This window comes from Lepidochelys kempii, chromosome 1 (genome assembly GCF_965140285.1).
Source record: "Lepidochelys kempii isolate rLepKem1 chromosome 1, rLepKem1.hap1, whole genome shotgun sequence".
NCBI lineage: Eukaryota > Metazoa > Chordata > Testudines > Cheloniidae > Lepidochelys > Lepidochelys kempii.
In genome coordinates, this window is record NC_136380.1 from 55,976,457 (window position 1) to 56,000,921 (window position 24,465).

Below are 24,465 nucleotides of genomic sequence, written 5' to 3' on the forward strand. Positions count from 1 at the left end.
ATCACAAAGGGTATAGCATGTGTTCCCACCCACCAGCGGGCAGTGATGTGTGAACTTGCCTCTTCCTTTCCCATTTAGTGGGGTGCAAGGAAAGAGTAGGATTCTTGCATCTTCCATCCCACTCCACCCAGTGACTGGAGACAGCATGGCCCAGAGTTGGAGATGAGGTGCAGGATTTCTATTGCTAGGGAAACTTACTAGGCCAAAGGCTTGGCTACAGCTAAAATGCAAAGAGTACAAATCAGCACAAAGCTCCTCTTTACACTCCCCTGCTCCTGCTCTCTAGAGGCCTGACTTCCTGAGTCAAAAGTCACAGGAAATGGAAAATGCCAATAGTGTTCTGCATTGTAACGGGATAGTCAGAACAAGCCCCTTTTCCTCCAGCCAGTTTTTATTTTCCTGTTGCTATGCTAGTAACAGAGAGGGAGAATGGTCTAGGAGCCCCTAGGCTGGCTCTACAACTTTAAGAATCACCCTTGCACTGGATGATTTTCCCTAGACCTGCTGTAAGGCCAGATTACCATACAATGTAAAGCAACTGCACCCTATGAGAAGATGAGACCCAATGTCTTTAAATGATAAGACTGTAGGTTTTAACAACAGCTGTACATACCCAGGCATCAGTCTTGCAAACCCTAACTCATGCAGCAATTTGCAAGATCCACAGGAAGGGGGCCCCTGATTTGGAGGAGGAAGCTCAAACCATGGGAGGGAACTGAGATGTCAGCATAGGTGTTTAGCTTTTGTTTTGTTTTTTCCTGAACACCCATTCTACTGCAGAATAATCTGACAATAGCTCTGCATCCACACTGTAAAGATATCAATAATTCTACTGTATCATGAATGAGTTATCAATGTAACTTTCCAACTAAAGGACCTTCTGTAGCCCTGACGCATATGGGAGCTTTGCCTTTTGCTCACATGGCTCTGAATCAAACAATCAGGAAACAGTCTGTTCAGTTTATTTTTCTTCCTTTATGCCCCCCCCCCGTTTTATTTGGCAGAATAGAAATTCCCAAAATCTTGACTGTCATTCCAGCTTGTTCCTAGGGTTCCAAACCTCCAAGCTGTGAAAATGTGAACAGAAATCCCATGATGTGGTTGGGGTCTCTAGGTTTACCACAATACAAGATGGGAGCCTCTGTTTTAGGCAGTGGGCAGACACATAGCAATAGATAAATTCTTCAGGGCAGGAATTACAATCTCAATAGAGAAGAGACCCAGGGTAGGAGAAAAGAAAGGTCATCATCCCTGTTTTACAGATGGGGAATTGTGCTTCAAAGGAATTAAGGAATTTGCTAAAGGGGACACAGGAAGTCAGAGGTAGAGCCAAGAACTGTATTAACGTCTTGCAAGTAAAAAAATATTTTGGACACATCTCTACTATGGATAAAGTTCAGCTTTTTTTTTTTCTTTCGAGTGCAATATTTTAACATTTTGTTTCAGAGAAGATGGGGATAAAATTCATCCCCAATTTCAGCATTAACTGAACTGTATGTGATGCATTTGTTCGGTGTTAAAATGTGCCACCAGTTACAAAAAGGATACTGCTCACATTTTAGTGCGTGATTGCACATCTCTTCCATTATTCCCTTTCTTGAGATGCCACTCCTCCACAGGGAATAAATCCCACAGCATAATCAAACCTATTGTTTCTCTAATAGTTTGTGTTTTAATCTGTAGGGGGAACAATACACCTACCTTACATCTGATAAAATAAATCTACACTGACATCTTGTGGTGAGAGGATTATGAGATTTAAGAGCCCTATAGCCACTTACAACAGCACATCACATGTCTTCTCTTGTTATGTACCTGCTCACAAAAATCTAACACTTATGGCGGGAGGGAAATACTCCAAGGGCCAGATTTTCAGGGATGCTAAGGACCCACAATTTCAGTTGAAGTCATTGGGAGCTGCAGCACCTATGAAAAATCATGTTACAGCTTGGACGGGGAACAGGAGGGGGGGGAGGCTGGGGTAAAGTGAGGGATGGAAATTGTAATTATTGGAAGCAACCAGGGCACTGGAGGAGGGAGTGTCCCCTGCTTCCCCGAGCAGCTCCTTAACAATCAGGCCTTTAAATCTCATATTGAACACCATTTTGTGCCTGAAATGTGTCAGGGAAGAAGTTTTAAAATTTATAATTATAATCAAACTATATGAATCTGGACTTTCTGCTTTGGAATCATCATTGGAAGTATGTCTCGATCCCACATTTGCAAATTTCATGACACTTTAAAGCTTCTAATCATCAAAGAAGAAGCTTCAAAAGAAGAGCTATTTTCATATTGGGACTCGATTATCTCTGCAATCAGTGAAGCAAGAGAGACTAATAGCACTCCAGAACACCACTAACGTCATCCTCATCTGAAATGGCATGATTTAAGACAAAAGTTGGCAGTTTGAGAAAGCATTCAACATTTTGTTCTCCTCCTTTTCCCAATTATTTCAGCTCCTTCTATTGTTCAGAAGGAGTACAACAGGCCACCATCTTTTTCAGTGCCTATCTGGAAGCCTGTTGGGAATTCAGCATGAAGATACTGCCTACATCAGGACAACCACTCTTATAGTTGCATGGGTGCAAGCCCCTGTAGTAGACACAATCCACTCCAGTGCAGCAGGGTATTCTGTTCTATATAGATTCTTATACCATGCTCATCATTGTAGCATCAGAGTATCTAAGCTACACTTTGTATAAAGTGTGCCTACATTAGGGGTTTGCTCTGGTGCCTGAAAACCTGGTGAAGGACTTGTTCCTCAAGTTCTCTGCTAGTGTCGGCCTGGAGATCAGGTGTCTGAATTCTCACACGATAGAACAAATCGCTGTTTGTTCACGTTTGGTTTCAAGAAAACCATCAGTTTTGTAACCGGAGATCAAAGAGGCTTTCAAAATAGAGGGCATCTTCCTCCCACCAGCTCTTAGAAACCAAAATAAATGCACGACACTGGCAGGATTCACACACTTGGTATTTACGTACTGCTCCTGTTCTACCACGTTGATACAGTAAATAGTTAATCCATTCATAGGATTTTAATCACATTTGCTGTAATCCTTCAATTATAACTAGAGATCATTACTGAGAAATCTTTAACTTGATATGTCTGTAGTGCCAGAGCAGGCATGTGGTCAGATTCAGTTGATATTAATGGTTACACACCCTTGGAAGCAGGTGTAATTTACACACTAAGTGGGGTGGCATGAAGAAAGCAACAAATAGAAAGATGTGAGGAGTTGTAAAATGAAGTAGAGAGAGGTAGGTGAGATCTCAAAGTTAGGATTCTCTTCTTGCTGATCCAAATGTTTGGGCTTTTCTGTTACATTTGTTTTTTTCTGATATCACATCTTGAAATGTGAAAGTTCATGCAGAAAGTCAAAACTATAAATAGAAGTGTAATCATTCAAACTATTACAATTAATGTCTAATCAAACAGTCCACACCATGCTAAGATACTCCTGAAGACTGACATTAAGCATTTGGGTGTATTTGCTGGGGTAAAGAATACTTCTGAAGGCAAGCTATCCAAATCTGGTGTAGGCCTGGACACAATGAGAGGATTTTCACAAAATGCGATTGCTGAACAGAGCTTTTAACATTTTACTGGATTCCTCAATATCCCCCAAGTAGACCTTAATGGAGCCCATTAATGATTGACTTGGAAAATACAATTACTACCCTACTCTGTGGCTTATGCCATAATACCTACATGTATTGCTTTGCAGTGGTACAGCCATCCCCACTGCTTTTAAAATATGTCCCCCTCCATTACATGCCCCATCTTCGGCAGCCCAGGAGGCGAGAATCTCAACCTGGAACTTTCAGACGACAAAAATCACTGCCGTCATTGCTCCAGGTCAGGTTGCTGCACTACTAATGTTTTTGTAAGTGACAAGTGCAGTCTACACACAAAATAGAATAGGCAGATGCCCAAGTGGGACATGGTTCAGGACTCTTAAGGTAGCATGGGGGTTAGACTAGATGACCTCCTGAGGTCCCTTCCAACCCAGATATTCTATGATTAGAGAGGACTAAAAGATAGGACATTAGTCATCCATTAACAAGACCTCAGCTTCATACATTAAAAAAGAAAACTTAAGACTATGGCAAATAATTAATAGTATTCTACTCTCAACATAGATCCTATAGACATGTGAAATCTAATCTATACACCACTTAATCACTGAAAAAAATGCATAACTATGTCACACCCACAAATTAATACATTGTTTAAAGATTATTGCCGTGATGGGACCAATAAAGTCAATATAAAAAGGTGGTTTTATTCCAAGTATGAGGACTAGCATTTCAAACTCTGTATTTTAAGTTGCAAAAGACAGACAGTTTTTATGTCTGTAAGTTAAGAATTTGGGAGCATCAATGTTGAACACTCCATTGTGTATGAGGGGTAGCTCCACGTATAGACACTCAAAAGCATCACCACTGGCACTATGCTGATTTGTTTTGAACAGTCCCAATCAGGCTTCGATACATACATACCTAGACCAATATTTTCCAACCTAGTTTCCTAAAGTTAGGAAGTTTAAATACAGATTTGGAGTCTAAACAGAAGCAGCTTGATTTTCAAAGGTGCTGAAAACCTGCAGCTCCCATTGAGAGGTCATTGAAGTGCTGAGCTCCTTTTATACCTTTTCTAAGGGATAACATCCGTCTAGTTCCCACAGCATAACACCTGTTGATTCAGTACTCTCACACACAGCTAAACCATCTAACCCCTCAGAATTAAAACTATGAAAATTTCCTGCCTTCCATAGTAAAATGCAGGCCAAGATACACTGAAGACAGAAGAAATTATTTCGAAGTGAAATAAATGCTATTGTAGCTGCAGTCAATTCGCCAAGTTTTTGGGGAAAAAAATCCAGTTAGAATTATTTAAGCAGTAGTGTGTTTTCTTTTTGGCCTCTCTCATAGAACAGCTCCAAGCATCACTGGCTAGGTGAAAGTCTGCAAGGTACAGGTTGTAAACCTAAAACACACCTGGGCACTGAGCTGAAAATTAAACAAACCTACCACCAAAGATACTTTTGTTACAGCTACCGCTTGGTCTTGCTGCTAGAGCGGGAAGTCTCTGAAGATTTCTGCAGAACTTGAACCTTGCTTCTCTCACTACTCCTATTTAAAAGCCACTTCCCTTCAAAAGAGCCAGTATGCAGAAAAAGTAAGAAGAAATGAAACCAGGCTTACCTATACCCTACAAGATAACAGGGTGTCAAATAAAATTCTGATTTCAAAGGCAGTGATCAGACTCTTTCATTTGCACTTTTGTGACTGAGTTAAAAAAAGTGATTAGGCACAAGGTAATTTCATTTGCACAATGACAAAGCTAATATTTTGCCTCCATTGCATGATTTATTGCTTCCTGTATCATGGCTTTCAGGAGTAGTAAGTACCTGAAATACTAGCCAACAGACTGTATGGAGAACAAGTTAGGACCACCAGTGCCAACAGCTCCTACAGTGATGTGTGGGAGAGGCGAGAGAGAGTGCACAATCTATCAGACTGTAAATATGCTAGAAAAGAGACAAATGTAGCCTAGAGAACATCAAATAGAGCCTGGGTTAAGGGAGAATAAAGGATAATAGAGGGCTACAGGAAGGCAAGACAAATACATAAAATGTGCTTAACAGATTTGGAGCACTGTGCAGACATGGATCCTCCAAGAGAAAACATGGCATTTATTTCATGAACATCTGAGCACCACAGAATATCGTACAACAAAGCAGAAGACAAGGTTATAAAACAAGAAAGTAATAGAACTCTGTGCCTCTTGATAAGATCTGAGCCTCCCATTTCTAACTCTTCAGGGCAGGAGATAAACAGAACTTAATCAAGATACTGGAGCAGGATTGAATATTGCCAGCTCTGATCCAGTATGATTGTCGGGATTAAATTACATGTTCTAGGGCATTTTTGTGGCAGGCTGAATTTTTTTTTTTTTAAAACGTCAGGTGTTTGAAGCTGCTCAGATTTGGGATGTTTGAAGTAACCCTGCAATTAAGGGTAGAGTGCAGGAGAGGCTGTTTGACAATATACCACATGTACATTACCATTGTGTGTGTAAAATATTTTAATATACTACAGTGCTGCAGAGAGCAGAGGGGAGGGAACACTGGAGAGGAAAGAAGGTTTAAAAAAAAAAATCAAACAACTTCTTGATGGTAAACCAGGTTAGGCCACTGAACACAGTCTCTCAAGGGAAACAGTGGAATCACCCACCCGCAATTAGCGTATTTAAAAATAAACCACACAAAACATTAATATGCAACAAGGAATAATCCTGAATTGGCAGGGGGATGGAGTAGACGACATTACTGGCCTTTTCTTATCTCTAGATTCTGTGACAGTTTCCAAATTCCAAAATGCATGCAGCAGAAACCAGTAAAATAAAGACCATTCTGAGAAAATCTACTTACTGGTTATTTTGGATAGGCTTAAAATGAATTAAATAGTCAGTCAATCAGTGAATTTGTACCGCAGAATTAATGATATTTTTGCTATATACAACCTATGAGCTGCAGACCATTCCCTCCATTTTGTTTATATAAATGAAAAGAATGGCGAATTTTAGCTTTCTTTTTAAAAAGTTCACACAATTACATCTTTCAAATCAGGTGTTAACAATGTTTTACTATGCACTGACACAATGCTATAATTGTTTTTTTGTTTTTTTTAAGTGATCACTTGTTACTTTGATAGACTCCTCCTTTCAAGACTAACGTCTGTTTCTTTCTCATGATCATCAATCTCTTTAAGAAGTTCCTCCTTTTCCTGGAAGTAATTCCGGAACCATTCAATATGCTCAGCTTTTTGTTTAACACTTAGATATGGATTTTTGGAAAGCCCGCACGTCACTAGTTCCATGAAGTGGCGAATAGGTCCTTGCTTGGGAAAGTCTTCTAGGTATTTATCCAGAAAGATATGTTCATGAAATTCAACATCATCTTCAATACCTAGAAGGTGAATTGCAAAACACTGTTATATCATAATTTCAGTTTGTCTTGTCTGTGTTCACTAAGTCTTGCATGTAAATTCCTTCTAATTGGTAGAATTAATAGTTCAGTGCTGTACACAAAAAGAAAAAGTAGAATGGAAGAGGACTGTGGTGAGGTCCAATACCACACACTTTGACCTCTGTCCTCCCCAAATAGGAGAGATTTCAGTGCACAAGATGTCATGCCAACATTCACAACTCTTCATTTTCATTTTCTGTTTCTCTTTAAGAGGGCAATTTTTACCTAGATTTCATATTTGGTAATGCCATTGAAGCCTGACTCTGAAATCCATTTCCTTAGCAAAAAACCCTGTTCTTCCATTATATGCAAACACTGGTTTGTTATGGGCTATGAAAGCTGGCCTGCTAGCAATATTTTTTAAAGACTGAATTGAGCATTTACTTGTAATAAGAAATATACTGGTTGCATAACTTTGCAAAATGGTTTAAAGAAAAAAACACAAGGTAGTTCAAACGGAACAAGTCTACCTTTGAAAGTATTTGTTACTTGAATGAGTTCCATGCTTATATGTTCATTATATTTCACACAGTTTTAGGTATTTTACTATTAAATTTGAAAGAGGGAATATTTTCAAATACTTCTTTTAACTCTTTCCAGACTTTTGCAATCACAAAAATACAAATAGGTTGAGGTACACACAATTAAGATTTTGAAAGTTTTGTCAGATGTTACCTTTAGCAGTGATGAATGCAAAAATACTACATTAAAAAGCATTCCATCTCAGAGCTATGTGGCATAGTGGTTTGTTACAGACCTTTCACCAAAAATGCCTCAGATCAATCAAGCAGTGATTTTAGTCCTCTTTTCAGTGGATTTCACTGGTTTCTGCTCTGTATTTTGACACTAGTGTTCAAAGGACACACAAATCAAAGTGTAAGATGTTGAGGTCTACAAACTCAAATATGAATAGAAAAAAAAAAGGGGGTTGTCTCAGAAATACCATGAGATTTGGCCATATTACCAATCCAGAAATCAAGACAGACTGGGGTCTGTGACTGCACAGATTTCCCCCCCCCCCCCCGTTCAGTTGATTTAAAAAAACCCAAACCTGTCACTAATTAATGCAATTATTTGATAAGGTATAAAATTAACTATCATGAATGCTGTAATACATTTGTAAAGACTGCAGAACAGTAAAATGTTGGTTTATAGATGAACTAGACTTCACTTTTTTTTTTAAACTATCGGTCTTAAGTTAAAGATCTAGTGGATATTTGCCTACATCCCAAACCCAGCAATTTGGCAAAATTAAGCCTAAAATGTTTATGCCAATGACCAGTACTGTAACAGAGATACTGGCAGCGTTATTTGTGGAAGCTTGCACGTCACATGAGTGTTATTAGTCCTCCACATAGCCGTGAATAAGCACTACAGTTTCCCCACATTAGAAGAGAACATTTAAAAGTATTTAAGTGATTCCAATACACCTAACCCTTTTACAAGCCAAAACCCTTAGAACCAGAGTGACCTATGATGAAAAACATCTCTGTACATTAGCATGGTGCATGCCATCTTAGTAGAACATAATATTGAAGACTGGAATTTTTACTACTATATGTAGGCTTAGAATCATAGAATATCAGGGTTGGAAGGGACCTCAGGAGGTCATCTAGTCCAACCCCCTGCTCAAAGCAGGACCCATCCCCAATTAAATCATCCCAGCCAGGGCTTACATTCATTCTTTCTTATATCATAGTAAAGAAAACTCTCTCTGCATTATCAGAAAGGTAAATACTTCGAGGTAATAAAATACAGGAAGTTTGTACCACAGAAATGAGTGCAAATTATTTAGATACTAACCAGGATATGACATTTGGCAATAACCTTAATCATCAAAATTAAAGTGAGATAATAAAGACAGACATATTAGTGTAAGGATTAATGGCATGTCAGCTTCTTCCAAACCTCCAGCAGCACAGCACTGTAGCATGGAAGTGTCTCTCAACTTGTATACCATACTCGCAAAGTTACCATGGTTTCTTTCCTGTTTTTCCTTCAGACACTGCAATTCCTGAAGAAGCTGGAAAAGGATGTCCATTTTCCCACACTGCATCATCAGTAATATGTGCAGTGTTTATCAATACCAGCTACCCATCACCTTTATCTCCCTTGTCCTTGACAAAGAAACCAGATGTTTCCCCCTTCCCAGAAGCTAACTTTTTCTTCACTGATCATATTGGCTTTCAAAGGCATATTTTCGCTGGGCTTGGAAACTCAAATCCACTTTGTGAATACTAGGAATCCTCCAATTATCACTACAGTGGGTTCCAATTCCCCTTTTCTCCCCCAATACTTCATGGTTTCCTGAATCAGAAAATCCTGATAGTTATTGTTCGTGATTCTTGGGTCCCCTTATTCCTGTAATCTGTTGGTCATAAAAGTCTGAGAAAAATTGACTGATTTGCTATTAAAAGAATCTGAACAATGCAACAGTGAAATACGGAGGCAGTGACTATTATTATCACTACTATTTATTTGTATTATTGTAGTGTCTATGAGCCCTACTCATGGACCAGGACCCATTGTGCTAAGCACTACATAAAAACACAGAAGAAAATGTTCTCATTGTAAGTCCTCTGTGTTCTATACACTCAATGAGTAGCTTTCCACAGAAGTTCAAGGGTACTTTTGGTAGGGTTCTATAGTCACTAGTTCCAAGTATAGATATTAAACCTGATCAGAGTTTTGGAAATGGGCAAATAAGTTTTTCAGATCTTAAAAAATGCTGGCCAACATTTTTTGCCCTTTTCTGCCCCCCCCCTTTTTAAATTAAATAATTTCTATTTCTCTCCAGTAATAGTGTTCCTTCCTAACCCCAAAACATGAGCACTTGCAATTTAGGAAGGAACTAGAAAAAATGTGTGATAGCTTCACAGTTTGGCATTTAGTTGAGCCAAAACCATTTAACTGGAGAATTACTGAAGCAGCTAACATACGACTGGTAGAACTTTTGCATATAGATGCTGCCAGACGCAATTACATGATTTCGGTTTGCAAAGATTTCCTTTAACCCTATCACTACAACCCTTGAAGCACTAATGATCCAGAAGTATTGGTTCTTCAAAATGAGGCACTTCTATATGGGAGAGAATCAAGATGCGTTTTGTCTTATTTACCCAGTGAGTTATTCAGAAGTTATGTGATCAAGGCATGGATGTACAGCTCAAACCATTTTAAAAAAGGACATGGATGCTCAAGAAGGACGCCTGAAAAAGTAATTGCATGTTTCTTCTTTCCTATCTATATTTTATTTAAAAGTTTAAGAACTCAGGTACCATTATAATGTTCCAAGTTGAACACATCTCTTCCCACAACAGAGACATTTTAATTTTGCTTAGGACTGTATAGCCACAGGCTTATCGTATATAAAAGGAAACCTATTTCTTGGTACAGAACTAGGTGATGGAATGTGCTGCTATTGAAGAAACAAGGATACAAAATCTAGAATTAGAACTGGTAATGAGTGCCACTTTTCTGTAAGGCTGTTAGAATTACAACAAATTTGGCACAACTTAATGAGTTTCCCCAAGCCTTCTATTTCACTTTGATGTACCTGATGTGATTAATGACATGTAAACAGAGTTGGTGCTTTGATAGGCCAATAAATTCCATCCTGATTTTTGCAACCTGACCTGTGATAAAGTTTGAAGCTCTCTGTTGGCATTTTCCACATGACCAATTTTTGTGGACAAATCAATAAAGATGCTTGCTTAACTATATGTGAAGACTCCTTGCTAATTCACTACCCCCAAACAACAGAGTTCCAGCCACATTACAACATCAGAAATGCCTTTGGCTATAGGGATTACAAGATTGCAAAAAACATGACTAGTATATATTTGGATTAGTGCACAACAGAACAGATAGATTCTCATGGAAGCAGTGATTAAATTCTAAGAAACTACCAAAACAGGTTGAGAACATTAAGAAACAGCTCAACCACATTATGCAATTTACAACTCTACACAGAATAGCAGATTTTCAAGGAGTGTCACCCTCCAGAAACCAACTTGTTATGTGTTATGTCTTTAATGATTTAAGACCACTGCCAAACTTTCTACAGTTATTAAAATCCTATCTAAAGGATGTTCACACACTTTCTGTATATCTGTATTTCCTCTTCCATCCAGGATGGTCTTTATATTTTCTTGCTGTTTAACTTCACATAGAGATACTTCTATAAAAAAGGAGGAGGTTACTTATGTACTGTATAATGTATGTCCAGCCAGTGGGACGGTTGGAGTGGCTGACTGTTGTGACTGATTTTGCTTATGAAGCAGACAGGCCTAAGGGAACAATCTGACTGTAATATTCAGTAAATCGTTGTATGTAGTTTTGCTGTAGCTGTGTCGGTCCCAAGATATTAGAGTGACATGGTGGGTGAGGCAATATATCTTGGTGAGAGAGACAAGCTTTTTGAGCTCCACAGAGCTCTTCTTCAGGTCTGGGAAAGGCCCTTAAGTGTGTCACAGCTAAATACAAGATTGAATAGATAGTACATATTCTAAGGGACCATTCAGGATGAAGTGGCCTGTTAATATCCCTGTAGTAATAGGAGAAGGGGAGTTAGTGGGATACAGATTGTTGTAACAAGCCATAAATTCAGTGCTTTATTAAGACCACTTTTTTTAATGTCTCCTTTGAGGATGAGGACTGAGAGGGGAGATACACAATAATCACTTTGTGAAAAGTGTTCACCCACAGGTGACAGGAAAATATTAAGACAAAAAAAAAAACACACTATATAAGTGCCTTGGATGATGAACACCACATGTGTAGGATCCCTGGATCTTGAAAGCTGTGTTGTGGGAGGTGATGATCATAGCAGAGACATCCATAACTTCACTGGACACTAAAAACTATGATCTTAATAAAGACACCGACTTTATGACTTATTATATCAATCTGTAATCTGTAAGATGCTATAGTAAGAGGTAGTATGTTATGTAGCTGGGTGACCTTTTGAGGGTTGGATCTGGAGTTAACACCAGTGAAAGCATTTAAACTATACCAAAAGGTAAATGATTTGTGGGGTTAGTTTCCTTTTTATATTTGGTTTGTTAACTTTAGAGTGTCTGTAGAAGTAGCAGAAATTCTCCAGCTACAAAACCCTACCGAGAACCAGTGAGCTTGGTTGGATTTAAGCAATTTCAAGCCACAGCCCTAGACCTATTCAGTGATCACAACTTCATCAAGCTTCTTCCCCAACTCCTTTTAATATTTAAAACAGTTTTCCTTAAAGTTTTGATTAGGGTCTAATAGCAAAATTTCCAGGATGTCTTCATCTGAGGCTTCAGTAACTTAGGACAGCTTAAAGTTGCTTACTTGAGCAAAAGCATTAGTAAACTATTGTATGTGCTAGGCATACCTGAAATACATTATTAAAAAACTCTGAAGCATTAAGTTGGTGCTCTAATTCTCTACAAATATAAAGAGACCACAAAAGCTACAGTACACTTACCCGCTTCATTATTAATAGGGAACTCCCACAGTTTTCCCTCTTTTGTCCACTGGATCATCTCTTCAAAACCATTCCGAGGTGGCTTTTGATTTACTGCTGCAATCTGATTAGCAAGTTCCAGATCCCAGAGTGTAGGTGAAGACTCTAAATAAGAAAAAAATATATATATACATACACACACACACACACACACACATATACATACATATACATATATACATACATATACATATATACATACATATACATATATACATACATATACATATATACATACATATACATATATACATACATATACATATATACATACATATACATACATATACATACATATACATACATATACATACATATACATACATATACATACATATACATACATATACATACATATACATACATATATATATATATATACACACACACACACACCCCCCAGACCTGTCAGTTTGCCAGAGAATTATTGACTTAATCATATTTTGTTTAATATTATTACACTTAATGAAGGCTGGTCCTTTCAGATATACATATTTTAAGTTGTAGCTATTAATACCATATTTCATGGTTTGCTTCTGCAATGAAAGCCCACTGAATTCTCAAAGGACTATTAAGCTAGCCTACTGATCTGTCAAAATTGCAGCTAAGTTATTTTAACCCCTTTTCCAAACATTAATAGGAATTAACTTTTTCCATTATGTGACAGTTTTTCTGTTTTTGACACATTTTGGCTGCTTTTTGTTAGTCACAAGTTTTTATATTTAACTCAAATTCTGAACTTGGTCTATGCACTCTTTATTAAAACACAAGAGGACCTTGTTTAAGGGATTTCCTGGTATTTCATGATTATGCTCTCATTCAGCAAGGCAGCCCACATCTGCAAATGCTCCCAGTTGTTTACTATGAACCTCACCCATCTTGTTTGGTGGCCCAGCTTTTCTGTCAGTTGAGATTTTTGGAAGCCGGAGTCAATCTAGCACACAAGACAGAGAAATCCTGACTTCCCATTTATCTCACTACCTTAAATGTTGTCCTCCTTCATGGAATATACCTTAAATAATCTCAAGACTCACATACTGTCTTATGCCCACAATAAATGAGACTGTCATAATTAATATTAAATGATAAAAAAATATTAACTATACTCAAGGACATGCACATGACTGATCTGAGTAACTATTATATCACTATAATGCTCATCCTCCCACACCCTGTTCCCTCCGTGTTTGCTGTCCCCCAGTCAGACATCGCATCACCCTATCTAAGATTACACTGTAAATTCTTTGAGACCGGGACTATGGCCTAAATTTTCAGAAGTGACTAGAGTTTTTGGGTGTCCAACTTGACATGCTTTAAAGGGGTCTGACTCTTTCAGATGTCTTATGCTGGATACCTGAAAGGAGACAGCCAAAATCACTAGTCACTTTTGAAAAATAAGGCCCATGTCTTTCTACCTCAATTGTGAAGTGCTAGAAAAACATATATATATTTGCATATAGCATTTAAGACACATAAAAAATACTCTATGCACATTTTTATAGATTATATATAAAAATTATAATTTTGCATTTTCTCAAGCACTCTCTTGAAAGATTAATTTTGAGGCAGTTACTTCTTCAGACAGTTTACTTTGCTTTCATAAGTGCTAAAAAAACTCCATTCATCTTTTCCATTAAACAGTCCTTTCTAAAATATTGTAGTATTCCCTCGATTGATCACCCAACCCTCCAACATCCTTGGAATTTGGCCAAAGCATTATATGTTATGAGTCCTATTCATTTACTCATCTCTTGGCTTCATATCTAGCATTTACATAACTTGCAGCAGGCCAATGCAGAGCTCATCTCACCCAGCGTTTTTACTCATTGACACATTCCTTCCTGCTTAATTTCTTTTCATTCTCAGGCACACAAAACAAGCCACTGCCCATCTACAACAGATGACGGTCCACTACATGAGAGCGAGAAGATGCATGGTATTTGGAAGCAGAGATCAGGCAAAAATGCCTTACAATAATTTTCTAACTGCAAAGACTTTTTTTCAAGAAATGTGTCCCCAATTTAATAATGGTTTGTCTAATTAACTTTGGTTTCAGTGGAAAAATTATCCCTTTCCATTGAAAAGCCTCCCTTGCGATGGGTTTACATTTTTATGTTGGTCTCTGCAAGAAAGCAAGCTGGAGTTTCCTAAAATGAAAGCTTAAGTCTTCAGAAGTCACATAGTTTATGAGTCACAGCCATTCTGACATTTACTATTTCAAATGTTAGTAGTTTAAAACAAACAAACTAATCTTTGGTCTTGTGGACCATATCAACTAGTTGAATCCAGTAAACTAAATTCTCTTTCTTTCCTTTTTCTTGGCTACAAAAATGGCAGACACACAGACTTTTCCACTCTGGAAAACATTTCTATTTTGAGGGTGATAAATTAGAAAACCTTTGTTCAAATTAATTCATACTTGGCAGAAAAATTCTGCCTCAGCCACACCCATCAGTTACCCATTTTCATGTAAATATTCTTTTGTTTGGAGAGGTTAGAAGGATACCCAAAAAAAGATGTAATGGAACATCTGGGGTTACAACATTAATTATAAAGGAATCATTGCTTCTACTTTATCCCTTAAGTATTATATTCTGATAATTTTCTACTAATCAATCTTCTTTAAAAGGACGGCCCAAAGTTTAAGTTTACAAACATGGTGTGTCTGTTGGATGCAAAACAGCCTTACGTTTACCTTTATGGAACAGAAAACAGCATAGTGTAAAATGCTCCTTTCTCTACAGATTTAACAGTCTTTAAACAGTTTCTCCTTGATTTTCCACTTGAATATTTATTTTGAAATCCTGAATATTAACACTTGACAAGGAACTTGCATTCATAGTGGGTCTAAACAACGTTTTAGTTCAATATCTGCACTAATATGAGCTAACAAGAAGAAAACAAGGGGAAATAAGTTAAGGAATCAAATATCTTATTGGTATTTCCTCCTATTAAGGAAAAAATTGTTTTGCAATGAGACTTCTAGTCAATACAGTTGTGTAATATGGCTTCTGGCTTGAAATCTATTGTAGCTTTCCTCACTGCTACTGGGAATTAGACAAGGAAATGCTGTTAAAAAACTGAAAGAGGCATCCTTGTTGAGATCTTATGACAAACCCCATAAAGTTCCCTTGCTTTCAAGTTTTACTTGTGCTACGGTCTATTTATAAATTAGGGTATACATAAATAGTATATGGGTCTTTAAATAGTATGAATAACATTTGCAGTTCTGCTTTTTATAAGGCTGTGTACAAGCTAGTTCAAAGGGTTACTTATAAACAAAAACAAAACAAAAAAAAACTAAACACCAGTGATTATGCCTAAACATGCTTGATTCAACCCAAAATTTAACCATCTGAATATGTATTTTTGGAAGGGTAATTTAAAAGAATATATGTAAAATCAGAATGGGCAACATTTTTAAAATCAGCCCTTTTTTACTGACCTAATAATCTTACATATATACTATCTGGATTCCTAAAGGAGACAATTGCAGTATTCTGTTAAACAGTGCTCACATTCCATCCCAGAGGTGACTGCATTCAGTAAAATCAGCCGCTGCTTGACAATACGGAACACTCTCCTGTGAAGCCTTGTGTCTGAATGTGGGGATCCTGGTGGATAATCAGCTGAACATAAGCTTCTAGTGTGATGTTTGGGCCAAAAAGAGCTAATGCAATCCTGGGGTGCATAAACAGTAGAATCTCAAGTAGGAGCAGAGAGGTTATTTTACCTCTGTATTTGACACGGGTGCAACCGCTGCTGGAATATTGGTATTCACAATTCAAGAAGAATGTTGATAAATTGGAGAGGGTTCAGAGAATAGCCACAAGAAGGATTAAAGGATTAGACAACATGCCTTCTAGTGATAGACTCAAAGAGTTCAATCTGTTCAGCTGAACAAACATAAGGTTAAGGAGTGACTAAGTATCTACACGGGGAACAAATATTTAATAATGGGCTGTTCAATCTAGCAGAGAAAGGTATAACATGATCCAAGGCTGGAAATTGAAGCTGGACAAATTCAGACTGGAAATAAGGTGTAAATTGTTAACAATAAGAGTCATTAACCACTAGAACAGTTTACCCTGGGTCATGGTGGATTCATCATCATCACTGACCATTTTTAAATCAAGATTGGATGTTTTTCTAAAATATATGCTCTAGGAATTATTGTGGGGCAGTTCTATGGACTGTGCTATACATGAAATCAGACTAGATGATCACAATGGTCCCTTTTGGCCTTAGAATCTATGAAATGGCACTATGTGACATTTTAGTACAGGAAATAAAGAAGCTATACAATTGAAACTGCAGGGAGAAATTAATGGAGACAAGACTACCCAAACTAGGAGCTGGTCAAAGCTGTTGAACTAATACTCCTTGTCTTAAAAAACCCTAAAAACAAAACCACAAACCCTGAAATGGGCTCTTTACTGATCTGCAGAGAAGAGTGCCATCTACTGAATCAAACACTATTTCTGCAGCCTTGAGTTTTACACTTGATTGTAACACTTTGCAATGCAACAGTGCCTTTTTTCCCCCCAAAGGAATTCAGAGTATTTTTATAAAATCAGTGAATTCTGATTCATTGCCTACAAGTCATTATTGTACCCATTTTACAGAAAGGGAAACTTAGAGACAACTTAAGTGATTTGACCATTCAATGACAGTGGGGAAAGCCAGTCCTGAGCTTTAACCCCTAAATCGTACACCCACTCTGGCCTTCATTTTTGGAAGGGTATCCCATCCATGCACCAATCAGGCCTGACCCTGCATAGCTGGTAATATTTGTTGATATAACACAGTGATACAGCTAAAGGGTTTTCTGTTGTTTTTGTTTAAATAAGATTTCTGTATGTGTTTGAAGTTCATACATGTGAGGGATTATCTACACCAGGTAAAACTAGGCATAGTTTATCCAGGAAATCACAGCAAGGTTCTCAGAGTTCTGACAGTACACTTCAATCCTGTCCAGTTTCCCCTGTGACAGTAGTTTCAAGCCTCTTCGGAGCAAGATCTAGTGCAATAGTTTTGCAATATGGACAAACGTCTACTAAGAACTAGGGTAAACCAAGTATACATTTTCTACTGAGAAAATTTGGGGGAATTTTAGTGCTCATGGAAGAAGCACCGACAACACTGGCAAGTAGCATCACAGGTCGGCTTTACCACATAACTTTGTGTACGTTAGTCCTGATATAGGATCAAAAACTATTATTCCATAACACCGTGTAGAAGTCTTGCCTACCAAAGACCAGATTTAGACCACACATTAATTTATGACCAGGTTTGAAACCAGCAAGGTAGCAGCCAACCCCTCTCTTCCATGAGACAGCAAACTTCTCTATTTTTTGAAGAATTTCCTCCCTTTGGGTTTTTGTTGTTGCTTTTCCACTAACCTGCTTCAGGTGTCCCTTCTGTAACAGTGGGAGAAACAGGGAAAATATTAAGCCTCCTTCCTAGGTGAAGCCCTCTTCTATAAACAAAGAAGACAAATGATATTTGACATTTCACAACACAGCCAGTTTAAAATTAGGCTTACAAAACACAGAATATGCTTATTAAACTCTAGAACGAAAGTCAACCATCCCCTGGAAACAAAAAATACCAACATATTGACTATTCTACTAAATCTTTAGACTTGGTAACCAAAAGACAAAACATTGCATTTGAGTTACTGCTCTACAATGCAATTAATGAAGCACTGGAGCCAGATTCCCAACATACTTTCCTGTGAGGTAATTAGTATAATTGCCATTAATTTACATTTGATTTACTCCTATTTACATATTTAGGAATCTTAATAAAGTCAAATGCTATCAGCCCATGGTACCTTAGTAATAGATAGTTCTTAGAAAGTGCATTTCTTGTTTTTGTTTTTTTTTAATGTTTTTGTTCTACCACACAAAATATTTCACAATTCAGGAAAAAAGACAACAGCTAAAATCAAACTAACCCTGATTTATGAAGTAAACAGCCTTTTTGGAAGATTATGTATCCACCCTTTCCTCTCTGCCACATGACTAACACTCAAACTGTTGTGATAAGCTATCGTCTAAACAGTGTCATTTCAGGGCTCTCTTCTGGATAGTAAAATATATTTGGATTTTTTTTTTGCAAAACATCAACGTCACACTTAATAGGATTCTTTATTTAAAAAAAGAAAGATATTCAACGAGCAAACATATCTTTAATAAGAGCAGTCAAACTATATTTGAATTCTAAATTAAAAACCTCAAACAGCTGGTCTTCTCCCCTCAACCAGTCAAAGTGAATTTTCAGATAATACAAAATAAACAAGAAAATTAGTTCATTGTAATTTAGAACAAATGATTCCTTTAATCATTTAACCTTTCCTGTTTGTGTACATTTCCAATGAAATTCTAGCGTTCGTTTGTTTTATTCATTGTTGCCCAAGCAACACTTGCTTTTCCTGCCCTTAAATTTCATCCCTCTGCTTTCCAGCAGATTTCTGAAGGCCACAACTACTATGGCAAATCTGATCTTGTCAAATTACATATTACTAACGTAGCTACCCTGGATCTATTACACAGTCTCAGAAGAATGTGGAATTTAAACAGATTTGGAATTACATTTTCCTATCTGTTCATAACTTCCAATAATGTTAGTAGCAGATGCAGGCAGGATTTGGAACAAAACATTTACATATAAAGTTACTAGTTCAAGTTACTATAAAGCAGCAGCACCCATTTTGTTGAGATCTGCTAACTCAATTTACCCATTTTCTCCTAACCTTCCCTGGGAACACTAACAACAGGGTATATTTGATTATTAGAATTGTATACCCACAGGAAAAAATTTGAACTTTGAGACTGGTAGTTGAAATCTGCATAATGAACAGTTCATACAACTACACCAGAGGGTCAGAGAACTCATAATTTGTGACAGAGGGAATGTTTTCAAATGCATTGCAAAACATATTTTACTTTCTTTTTATTAAAATATTGTAAGCTGTTTGACCAATTCTAGATCAGCTGTTTTATTGTCTATATTCTAAGTTGCTTTTAGTTTACATTACTTCTTTACATGTTGCAACAAATTTTACCAAACAAACAAAATCAGACTACTGGGATCCACTCAAGTACTGTCACTTTCTTACTGTATCATAATGAAATGACTTTCAGTCTCTACCAGCCTAGGATGAATTAATATCCTCAGCCTAAAGGTAACAGGCTACTGAACCATTCAAAAATTCACAATGCATTTAGTTATTCTGCTCCTTACACTGGCATCATTTACAGCTCCCCAAGAACACTGAAAACCTTGGGGCAAAAGTTTCTGTACAAGTCAATGAGGGCTCATTCTCTTCCCTTGTTCAGTTCCCTGTTCTCCAGTCTCAGCCTGGTCAATTCCCTCTCCATCACTTGCTGCATTTTGGGGGTTCAGAAGTGGAGCCATTATGTACTGTTCCCAACTACGTGAAACTCTCCCTTCAAGATACTTTTTTAACTCCCACATAAAACAATTGCCAAAAATCAGAAAAAATCATATTACTTAGAAACATTTCAGCATCTACAGATGTTTTCTGATGATATAACTGCATGTTGCCTTTGGGTTTTTACAGTATGATCTACATGGCTTTGGAATTCATATGCTCCTGTTTGTTCCTCACTTAAAATCATAATTTTCTGATATACTGAAATAAATCTGTCTCAGCCAAGGAATGCAAGGATATTATACAGCTACTGACCCAGGAATGTTTATTTCTCAGTTATGCAAATCTTGCCTTCCAAATTTCCCACATATATGCCAATTAACATGGTTCTCTAAACTTCTAACCCACTAACTCCACTTAAAGTCAGATTTAGTTAATTTTAAAAGGCATTAATCTTACTGGGAACAGAAATGTGGGGAGAAATACCCTAAGACAGTGGTTCCCAAACTCGGGTTCGCAAAATGTTACAGGGGGTTCTCAGGAAAAAATTCCCGAATGGCGGACAGAGCTGTCCCTAGAGACCCCGGGCAGCACAGGGCCAGCAGCCTGGAGCCTCTGGACTTCCAAGAGCTAAGAAGATCAAAGCAAGCATATCTATCACACTGACGAGATTTAAACTTCAAGATTCCTTATAAGAAATGGAAAGGGAGGTGGATATTTTTTGCTGTCTTTAAAATTAAATAGGCAGCTAGTATTGTTTTTAAAATCATTACAAAGAACAAGTTTAAGCTTGCTTGTAACGTGTGTTGTTTGCCTGGACTGCTCAAGACCTGAATGCTTGTGTAGAAGGAACTCTTTCAGCTGGCTCCTTAAATCCCTTCATGCTGTTCCTCATCTGATACTCCTTGATGAAACCTAGGAGCCTTGACTTATAACAGGCTTATTCAAAGTGAGACAAGCTATGGAAGTGAGATCTTGGAAGAGTATTGGTGTTTTCATAATGTAATAAAAATATTGTAATAATAATAAAAAATAGTGTGTAATAAGTATGTCATAAGAACAAATTTTATATTTCCAAGAGCACTGCTTTTATAATTTATACTCAAGTAAAGGAGAAAATATCTGGAAATATTCGTTTTTAGGCGGAGGTTTGTGAGACTTGACATTTTAGCGAAAGGGGTTCACAAGTTGTTAAAGTTTGGGAACCATGTCCTAAGACAAGTGATTGTAAGGATGCCATGTAGACAGTGTATTTTAGGGACAGACTACAGGATGAGAGAACAGATAACAGTATAACAAAGTAAGGGTGCTCTATTAACTGAGTAAAAAGAGCCTGGGTTAATTTAAAAAAAAAAAAAAAAAAAAAAAAAAGGACACCAACAGTAAAAGGCACAGTCATTTTCAGGGAGAACTCTCAAGTCACCATTTTAAATCATTAGGTCCATGGTAGACAATTTTGATGCCTGGGGCGACAGTAAACTAAAGAAATGACTCAGGTGCAAAGTTCCTATTTTCCTTAGCAAGAGGAAAAAAAACAAAACCCTCAATTGGTGAAATATTTCTACCCACAACATTTTTCTAAGTGTTCCTTCAAATGACAGTAGCACTTTAAAGCTTTTCCCCCAACCCCCATAAGATGATCGAGAATGAGATGTAAAATATTGTGCATAAGTGATACATTCAAAACACACTTGAACAGCAAAGTCAAAAAGTAGATTATATATTAGCACTAAAGATTTGCAACAATCAGGTTTAATTCCCAAAAATTGCATTTACTTTGATCAGCTTATTAAAATTAATTATGTTCTTACACTAATCAACTTTAATACTATGTTTGGGGGAAAAAAAAAAACTACTTATAGTGTAAGAAACACATTTTCTTTTGTTTCCTACAGTATAATGCAGGGGTGGCCAACTTGTGGCTCCAGAGCCACATGTGGCTGTTCAGAAGTTCATATGCTGCTCCTTGTAGAGGCGCCAACTTTCCAATGTGCCAGGGTGCTCACTGCTTAACCCCTGGCTCTGCCACAGGCCCTGCCCCCACTCCACCCCTTCCCACCCCCTCCCCTGAGCCTGCAGTGCCCTCGCTTCTCCCCCCACTCTCCAGAGCCTCCTGCACACCCAAAACAGCTAATTGGGAGGCGCAGGGCGGGTGGAGGAGGTGTGGATCGGTGGGTCTGCTGGTGGGTGGGAGGCTGCTGACATATTACTGTGGCTCTTTGGCAATGTACATTGCCAAATTCTGGCTCCTTCTCAGGCTCAGGCTGGCCACCCCTGGTATAATGCATCTATATCTGGAATGTGGAGTCAGCATTTTTGTGGAAGATGTAGAAACTCAGAACTCTTTAGCTTTGACGTTTAGGAGTATAGTTGGTGTTTCTTTATTACTAGAATTTAAAAACTTAACTGGTCAGTATTTTATTGGGGGAAGGAACACAAAGAGAAAACAGGCAAGTAGAGAGTACCTTTTACTTCCAGCAAATTCAGACAGGATACCTCTTTGAAACATGTCACCTTGCCCATCATCATCATCGAATGAAATTTGACTGGATGGCCTGGATACACCACGGGTGAGACGGCGTTTCCCAATCTTCATGTCTGCAATAATGTTGCTGACATCAAAAAGACAAGTAGAACAATGAAAATTCCACAGTATGAAAAGGTAGCAAGCTTAGTTACATGTTTTAATAAGGCAAATTATTCCAAATAAGCCTATACTGTGCAAACTATATGAAAGAACTAGACATTTCCACGAAACATCTGTCAACATTCTGACGAAGTCTTGTTTTTTAGAATAAAGAAAATACCACTTACCTGCTATTTTCTAAATTTAACAAAAACAATTTCAACTTCGCAAACATATGCCAGTTACTGCCTCCTTGAAGAGAAAATCCAATGATGAATGTTCTTTGAATTGCAAATTGAAATATTTTTATCTTATTTCATGCTGCCATATACTATGTTCAGAGACTGCATTAGACATTAATGCAAACGTGCAGCAAACGGGAGTTTCAAAGATCATAGCTACAGATCCTGTGCTTGGAGGTAGAGGGATTTGGCGTGAGGAACATTGGTTCACCTATGGGGAAAAGGGTCTGTATAGTTCGGATGGCTTCCATCTCCACAGAAGAGGAACCAATTTTATAGGAGAATGGCTGGCTAGAGTAGTCAGAAGGGTATTAAACTAACAACAAAAGTAGAGGGTGAGAAGCGGGAACTATTGAGCACTCATTTAACAGAATATTAAGATGTTAAGAACAAAGTTAATCAATCAATGCACCAAGGAATGTGAAGAAAAGAAATTCTTTAATTGCTTATACACCCAGGATAATAAACAAAAGGAACCAGAATTGTTCATCTATAAGGAAAAATTCAATCTAGTTGGTATTAATGAAACCTAGTGGGTAGATTTGCACTACTGGAAGGTTAAAAAAAAAAAAAACACAAACAACAACAAAAAAAACCAATGGATAAAACTGATTTAGTAAGGATCAAGCGGGCAAAAGGGATACAGGAGGGCACTGTCAAAAATGGCATTACCTGTTTCCGAGTAACTGATAGAAGAAAACAATATTGATCAATGTACTGAGAGAGAAAAAAAACAAGATTGGATACTACTTTGTCTGCGCTACGGACCACCAAATCACACCAGAGAACAGGACGACCATCTCCTTACATGCCTACCTACGATGTGGGGGGGGGGAGGGAGGGGAAGCACTATCCTGGGGGACTTCAATCTGAGCAACTTACACTGGAAGTCTCATGCTTCAAGTACTAAAAGGTTCTCAGAATTTCTAAATATTTCAGATGACAATTTCTTAACTCAAAAAAGTGTTAAATTCAACACAGGGGAACTCTGTATTAGACATCACCTTGACGGACAGGAATGGATTGCAGAACTAAAAACTAGTGGCAGCTTAAGTACAAGTGATCATAATTTGATCACAATTTACGTGCGAACAGAATAAAGTCCATACAAGTAACAGCTGGTATATACTTGGTGCTTTAAAAGGGTCAATTTCACAAAGTTGAAAATAGTTACGACCCAAATCAGTTGAGAGGAAGACTTTAAACAGAAAAATGTAAATGGTAATTATTTAAGAACATTTTACTAGGTGCCAAAAAAGCCACATTCCACAAGTGAGAAAAAAGGCCAACTGGTTAAAACACCAACCTGATTTAGTGGAGAAGTGGAAGTAGCTTTAAAAAAAAAAAAAAGAACAAACAGATATAACAAATGTAAGAAAGGTAAAGTTGATAGCCATAAATATGAATCATATGGAAATGGTAGACTTGTCAATGATAATTAAAGGCTACGATTTAGTCACAGATATTTTTAGTAAGAGTTATGGACAGGTCATGGGCAATAAACAAAAAGTCACAGCCCATGACCTGTCCATAACTCTTACTAAAAATACCCCTTACTAAATCTTAGGTGCTGGGGGAGGAGGGAGGAGAGTGCTCCGGTGGACGCTGCTGCTGCTCTTGGGACAGGGGGAGAGGGGAGGGAGGGAGGAGAAAGAGAAGAGAGA

At 37.7% G+C, this 24,465-nt stretch overlaps 1 protein-coding gene across 1 annotated transcript in view; it reads right to left on the bottom strand.

Moving 5' to 3' along the window:
* Window positions 1-5,656: 5,656 nt before the first annotated feature.
* Window positions 5,657-24,465, bottom strand: part of MRPS31 (mitochondrial ribosomal protein S31) — a 37,991-nt gene continuing 19,182 nt past the window's right edge. The window contains exons 4-7 of the mRNA XM_073342659.2: window positions 22,399-22,545; window positions 17,937-18,013; window positions 12,496-12,639; window positions 5,657-6,971 (exon numbers count right to left, since the gene is read on the bottom strand). Of these exons, the coding sequence (XP_073198760.1) occupies window positions 6,706-6,971; window positions 12,496-12,639; window positions 17,937-18,013; window positions 22,399-22,545 (634 nt within the window). The 3' untranslated portion in view covers window positions 5,657-6,705. The remainder of the gene's footprint in view (window positions 6,972-12,495; window positions 12,640-17,936; window positions 18,014-22,398; window positions 22,546-24,465) is intronic.